At 39.7% G+C, this 6,914-nt stretch overlaps 2 protein-coding genes across 2 annotated transcripts; one reads left to right on the top strand and one right to left on the bottom strand.

The window, feature by feature from the left end:
- Positions 1-410: 410 nt before the first annotated feature.
- On the top strand, positions 411-4,303 carry LOC113670918 (coagulation factor XIII A chain). The gene is made up of 6 exons (XM_027187132.2): positions 411-785; positions 957-1,041; positions 1,616-1,660; positions 2,293-2,390; positions 2,997-3,182; positions 3,830-4,303. The coding sequence occupies exons 2-6, from the start codon at positions 1,007-1,009 to the stop codon at positions 4,072-4,074; spliced, it is 609 nt and encodes a 202-aa protein (XP_027042933.2). The 5' UTR covers positions 411-785; positions 957-1,006; the 3' UTR covers positions 4,075-4,303.
- Positions 4,304-4,440: 137 nt separating this feature from the next.
- LOC113670829 (uncharacterized) lies at positions 4,441-6,864 on the bottom strand. Its single transcript, XM_089195481.1, has 2 exons — positions 6,109-6,864; positions 4,441-5,399 (listed from the first exon to the last, which is right to left on the bottom strand). Exons 1-2 carry the CDS (start codon positions 6,386-6,388, stop codon positions 4,774-4,776), a joined length of 906 nt encoding a protein of 301 aa, XP_089051607.1. The 5' UTR covers positions 6,389-6,864; the 3' UTR covers positions 4,441-4,773.
- Between the last annotated feature and the right edge of the window lie 50 nt (positions 6,865-6,914).

Genomic DNA, 6,914 nt, shown 5'->3' with positions numbered 1-6,914 from the left:
AGGGGACACACCGGAAGACGGTTTCAGTAAGGTATCATCTGGTACTTTGACACGTGACCTCGCCGTCACGTTTTTGCTTTGTTTTACTATTTTTGTTTTATTTGTCTTGTTTGTATTTTTTCCGCGTGGTGCTCTGGTACGCACAAACGACTAACCGAAAAACATATCAACAACAAAAAACTGCAGCCACTTTCACCAGATTTAGTAAATGACTGTTGTCTTAGGCAAAAATCGATTTTTGCCGTGGCCTGATATTTTTTCCAAACCAAACCATGACTGGCCATACCAATAAAACAAAACAAAGCAAGTGTGAGAGAAGTTGATCGTTTCATTATAATCACGAACTCGAAACTGATTGAATTAATTGAATAGTATGCTAGCTTCCAACCGACATCAACTTGTATTCGCACTACTAAATGAAAATTAGGACCTTTACTAAAACTATTCATTGAGGATCCTAGCACGATGCCCTGTAGACTGAATCAAAATTTTAATTAGCTGCTGTCAAGTGAAGAATCGTGCGGTTGCTTCAAAAACTAAATTGAAAATATAATTTCGTTTGTAGACACACTAATCTCCTTGAACAAAGACCGCCATCTATTCTCGTTTCAGAAAGGATTAGACTGTGCTCCTTTTAGGCTTCTTACACGAACCATAGCTTAGAACTTAATTTAATTTTAAACTGAGGTGTAAAATCGCCACTCGAAGCCGAATAAGATCGCTACATCAGCCGGATCAAAGGTAAAGAAAGAATTGTAGCAGGGAGTTTCAAGCTGAGTGGTCAGGTTTGGTTTTTTTTTCATCATTTAGACAATATGATATAGATATCATGTAGACATTGCAAGGGTTGACAAAGAACAATAAGAGTACCGTACACTCGAGCCTGAGTTGTAAACACGGTCGTCTTTTGAGAAGTTGCAAACAAAGCTGTTTCGTTGGTTCCTTTTTTGACACAGGAATCTAGCAGAACCTGAAGTTCCTTTCTTTTCAGCGGAAATATCCATCCATGAGGCACAAAGGGACCTTCCTCACGCGTTGGTGGTAAGCTGTTAGGATTTATTGATTTTAAAGAACCGTCCGGTAATAGTTCACCTAAAGGTGGAATAAAAGTGTTTTTTTCCACGGAGATCGATTTTACATTTTATTAAATCAGTATTAAATAGATATATAGAGTAGTACGAGCTCTCACGTCTCCCTTGTTTGGGTAACAAAAGATCCTTCGGGTCTGAGCCTAGCAACGCAAACCACGTCGTTCGGGTGGATCTCTCTCGATTAGTCTGCCTTCATTTATGTCCTTCTTAAGCGCCCTTAAGTTAGTTTGCGTGTCGATCGGTGCTTATGTAAACATGAGACCACGATTTTGCGAATTATCTTAATTACTCGTAGTATCTCTCACGAACGATGATTACAGTAATGGCAATATCTACCGGCATCGATCTGATGTCCTGAGTGAAAGCAAGATGTCTGCATATTGCTAGAAGTGGAGTTAGTCGATAAAAACGACTTCGACCTCGACTTTGGAGACAGAATTCCAGTACCTTGTGCAACTGAAATAACATTAGTACAGCCGACGCCCTAATGGTTACAAAATATTAAACGTTTGCTTTTCCTTCAGGCGGAAGAATTCAGTAGAACCCGGTGACGCTTTTCAACAGAGACAGTAAGTGTCACTTTTAAAGCTCAACACGAAACATTGTATATCATTCAGCAATCTTTCGTCTGGAAAAGAGCCCTTGTTCTTTTTAAGTTTACTGATACTTCCCGAGTCTGGGATCACCAAACAAATAATTGTGACTTTTAGGAGTTAGGATGCATCATAGAACAGCAGCTCATTCATCTTAGCCCGCAGATCCGGCTAATTTTTTGCGTTTCACAGGCGAACGGAGTGTGGCAAGCGCTAATTACGCGCGAGGGAAAGAGCGCGACTAATAACAATAGCGTGAGTACAGGCATTATTTTTCTTTCTTTTTTTTTGCGCTCGCCTCACGCTTGTCTCCGTTCGACTGAAAAACGAAACAGAGTACAACTGTTCTTAAGGCTACCCTCATTCAGATAAAAAGCCTTCTTCTCAATGCAAGGTCCCAACGTTCTCGAGCGAAGAGGAGGAAAGACCCTGGAAACAAGTTTAATTGCCGGATCGAGTTATGGTCGACCTGTGGCTGATAATTTTTCTGCTTCTACGCATGCAAGGAAAAAATTCGATCGACCAAAAAAGATTGATGCCGATTGCCAATTCGGTCAAGTTGAAATACCCTTACGAGATCTTACGACCTTGTTGTACTTTTCATTTAGACCTACTGGTTCTTGTGAAAGGCTAAAAGACGAGGAAAGTTCTTTTGTCACCAGTGCAAAACAAGTCGATTCGAGGAACAGAAATCTGACAGAAAAAGGTTTTAAAATTCTTACACTTTATACGTAATTGTGCGTAAATGTGCGTGCATTTAGCTTTTCCTTATCCAGCTAACATGGTTAATACGGCTGAGATTATATTTTGATGTTATATACGCCTGGTACATGATGTTTTTTAAGATGAGCTAGGTTCGATTAAAGTACATCGGCGGACTAAAACACTTTTTACAAACAGTATTGTCTACTTCAGTCTCAGTAATTGCAACCCTCTCGATCCAACATCGAAATGTTTGAAACAATTTTATTCTAAAGATAGAAGTTTTTCGTCTTGTCGCGTTCTACTGAAAAACGCAGAATTTTTTTAATTCTTTAACCCACGCTTGTGAGAAGACGAAAAATATCTTTCTCCATTTCTTTACCGAGCTCAAAACTTACCATCTCGCCTATTCTACTTTTCATTCTGTAACGCTGAATGCGTTGAGAATAACTTTTCGCCGAAGCTATGCGATGCCCTTAAAAAATATTAGCAACAAAAAAGTATAACAGTAAAGACCAATCGATAACTCCGACAGAGTAAACCGGACTCAGGACTTAGCTGAAACTGAAGTAAATGTAGAACTGAATCTTTACCTTTTTTCTTCTTCCAGAAAACGAGTTGCAAGCCGAGATGATTAACTTTCACATAACAGAAAACCAAGCAGCTCACAAAACAGAAAATTACCCGGAGATTGAGGAGTTAGTACTAAGGAGAGGGGAGTTGTTTGATGTAACAGTCAAGTTTAACAGAGACTACAATCCGGACTCTGACGTTATCACGCTCCTCTTTGTCTCTGGTAAATGGGCAACAATGCAATGATTTATTACGTCGATTCTGTGTTTGATACACACTACAAGCTAGTATAAGCACAAGAAAACACTGACGATATTCTCATCAATGCCTCTCCTCAAGCACTTTTTCCGAAATGGATTGTGAGGCAAGAATTGAAACAGAACAAAATTCTCTATTTCGTTGCGGATCCCATTTTGTTTTTTACGTCCAGCTTACGAAGCTGTGCTGTTTGGCCATATTTTCTGGCTATCAAAGAGTTAGGATTAGAGCGTTGAAACAATTCTCATCAGAAGGATATAACCTAGAATAGGTTACACGTTTCTGCCCGCTTTCTTCCTATGGGAGACAAGAACAAAAATCTGAATAAGTTGATAATTATGCTGTAAACATTTCATCTAGACCCTAAACTGGCTCTAAAGTGCGACCAAGGTGGCCACATCGATTTGCGGAAAGTTTTACTGTTCATGTTATTTGTTTCCCTTTAGTTTTGCTTTACAAGGAGCTTACACCCTTTTCAGCTTTTGCCATGGAATGCGCTTTTATACCAGAGAGATCCAAACCAAGGATGATTTCTAATTTCTAGTTGTAACTGTCACATCCTTTCGAAGAACTTTCCTTCAGGTTGACGCATAACCAACTTGATTTTTGCAAACGAAGATAATCCCAAAAGCAGAGAAAACAGTGTGCGCATCAAGATTCAAGATATCCTTCAGCTCTCGCAGTGGGGAATGCAACTCAAAGAAGCCAACAAAAAATCAATTCACTTGTCAGTCATGACGTCAGCGCAGGCAGTGCCCAGTCATTATGGCGTCATGGTAGAAACAAAGTCCAGGGAATCTTCAGGAGAAACAGCTTTGTATCGATGTAAAAACAGAGAACGGATTTGTTTAATCTAACCCTTTGACCCTTAAGGGACGTAACCGTTTGATGGAAGACGTCTAGTTAAAACAGTAAAACTTCACCAACTCCATCTGAGCTAATTAAAAAAGAAAAGATCGTGCAGGTTATAATAATTAGGCGTTGCTGTATGTTTCACACGTACGTTGTAGATATTTCGATATCGATTCCGACGTTTTTAAATATACTACGTACAACGGACAATAAACAGTTTTATTTTCCCCTTTACTTTAGAAATTTATCTACAATTTAGAAAACCAGGATTCTTTCCATGATTGCAGAACTTGATAAACACTGAAAAATTTAAAGTTTTGTGAAGAAAATGAGTTTCCGTCCTCATCAAGACTACCGCGTTTCCCAGTTTTGAAGCAGACTTTTTTTACATTATGGCAACTTTTGAAATGTTTTAGTTTCTCTTGTTTTCGCCTCCCTCCACGCACCGACAAATACGTGGTAGTTTTAGACGAGCTTTAGTCGATTTCGCTACTTTTTAAGAGGTAACTACCGATACTTATTCTTGCATTCCTCTAATTTGAATAATTTGAAGTACTTCTATAATTTTAGCTTGGGAACCCTCAAATTTTGTCAACACAAATTCTTTAGAAATAGCAACACATAATTGTTTTTTAACATTCAAGTTCGTAACAGTTACCGCAAATGTTGCGGCCTCATACACTCTATTTAATCTTAACTAATTACTAGTACTCCAGATCATTTTTAAATTCATCTTGGGCTGATAACTCAAATGCATAAATTTTAGTTGAGGTACTTCTTAGTTTTTCTTCTTTTCTCATGGGTGATTCTGCCGGAAATCCTACCGGATTTTTATTTCTGGCGTCAGTTCTTGCGCGGGATGGTTCTCCAGGGATTTGCGGCAAATGAGGCTTCACATCTGGCTGAACAAGAAGTGAATTATAGCTGGGATCAAACCGTAATGAATTCGGCTCCAGATCGCTATTCTGCGAGGCAGACTCGTGCGGTAATGAATGCAGGAATGCATGGAAAGGTTGAACACGTATTTGTGGCCCTGAGGAGTCGCTTTTTATAGTCCCTGTTGGCAGTTGTGCATAGGACACTGGGATTGTTCGCGTGTGAACAAAATTTGACTCAGTATGACGATTGAAGTTATCATAGCGCACAGTTGGTTGGTAGTTGTTGTTATAATGAGTCATCATATTGTGCTTTTGCTCAATTATGTTTACTGAGTTGCCATGGTGACTTGAGCCTGTAGGAGCTGGGTGTTGGGATTTGTTCTTGTGAGACGGATTCCAAAACGAGGGCGGCAGATTCCTCTGAGACATGGGGATTGGAACACATGTTCTTCCTGAAGGAAGAAATTGAAAACTCAGTCATTGAGATCTGGCGACAACAAGATGACAAACTTAGTCACAGATGAACGCATCTGAATGATACAAAATGCTTATTTTGAAATTGATCAGGCCAGTATCGGAAAAAAAAGAAAGTTTATTGGCTTGATCAGGAAAAGCTAGGTGAGTTTTAAGTGGCTTCAAGCGTCTTCGTTCTTTTTTTCTGGTTTTCTCGCGTGTTATTTCTTTGTTTAACCAAATGACTGACGAGTAAAAAGAACGGGCCTGGGGATGAAAATAATTCCTCCTGACGACGCCAAAACAATCTTTATCACGTGGATTGTAACGCACTCCAAGTCCCAAATGTCACGTTATTCTAATTCTAATAAATACCTGAAATAACCTTCAATATTTCCCTTACGAGCGAGAAATTACGTGGAACCTGACCTGTGGGAAGTTATAATGATGATCACGCATTAGAAATTTGGGCAATTTTCTAACAATTAAGGATTTTAGCATCATCTGGCAACAAATTCTGCTGATTCGCCGTGACATGAGCACGATGGCGCTATGGTGCACTATATGTGTACTATGAGCATTGTGGCGCCTCAAGTTATGCCGTAGTATAAACAAACCATGTCATGCTTGGTCCCTTAATGAAGAAATTCTTTTAGAGAAAACAACTCTAAGAATAAATTTAAGCCTTCGCTAAAGCTTTTATGTTACCTTGGAAATGGGAGTCTTCCAAACTGTTCTCCGGGGAACTTGAACCAGGAAGACAGCACAACTCCGCAAAGGTCCTGGAAAAATGCCTGTCCACTTCTGCGGCAGGTTCGCCTCTAAAATATAGTAGTACAACACCTCTTGGACTATATTGCGTTTGTGCAAATTCCATTTCTACTGTTTGCTTGTCCTTTGTAAATCCATCGTCGACAGCTGCCGCGAGGTTTGCTGAAGATTCCGTGAAATTTTTATCGCGGACATTTTCTGACTCGCTATGTTGCATTTTTGTGCATGAATGTTAAACACGATTTCAACTGAATACAGACATTTTTAAGAGATTCCCACAGAGACTGCTCGCAAAAGGCGCTGCTAAGATGGCGATCTGTACCTCATTCGCACCCTCAGTGACAGAGCATGTCGAGGTCCGTGAATTGATTGGATTTTACTAAACCTTCTCGTGGGAAATTTGCGCGGGAGAGAGCATCAGTTCGCAGTCTTCGGGCAATGGGTGAAAAAATCAAACAAGGCCGTTAAAACTGCGTGGAATCATTAAATAGCGGAAAGCGCCTTTGAAAAAAAGTTTTCGTGAAAATGCAGCCATTGTGCTAGTGACACTTAGAATTTTGAATACCCGGGCCGAATTAAATTTTTGCGTTCCGGAAAATCCTAGCTAGCGAAAAGGTTTCGGTCTCCATTGCTGAAAAAATAAATTGCAGAAAATAAACCTGAGCTAAAGAGATAAAAGTTGGGAGGAAGTTGATTCAACTTCAACTGGAATGCTTCAACTTAAATAGATCCCTTCCCAAAGA

The sequence above is a fragment of the Pocillopora damicornis genome, chromosome 2, assembly GCF_964200805.1.
Source record: "Pocillopora damicornis chromosome 2, jaPocDami1.2, whole genome shotgun sequence".
NCBI lineage: Eukaryota > Metazoa > Cnidaria > Anthozoa > Scleractinia > Pocilloporidae > Pocillopora > Pocillopora damicornis.
The sequence above is the reverse complement of the archived record's forward strand: the minus strand, read 5'-3'. Positions and strand labels throughout refer to the sequence as shown.

Coding starts and splice junctions, on each gene's coding strand:
- LOC113670918 (XM_027187132.2), top strand. CDS start 1,007: ATGAGGCACAAAGGGACCTTCCTCACGCGTTGGTG. Junction 2,391..2,996: donor CAGAAATCTGACAGAAAAAG/GTTTTAAAATTC, acceptor TTCTTCTTCCAG/AAAACGAGTTGCAAGCCGAG. Junction 3,183..3,829: donor CACGCTCCTCTTTGTCTCTG/GTAAATGGGCAA, acceptor TGATTTTTGCAA/ACGAAGATAATCCCAAAAGC.
- LOC113670829 (XM_089195481.1), bottom strand. CDS start 6,388: ATGCAACATAGCGAGTCAGAAAATGTCCGCGATAAAAATTTCACGGAA. Junction 5,400..6,108: donor GGAAGACTCCCATTTCCAAG/GTAACATAAAAG, acceptor TTCTTCCTTCAG/GAAGAACATGTGTTCCAATC.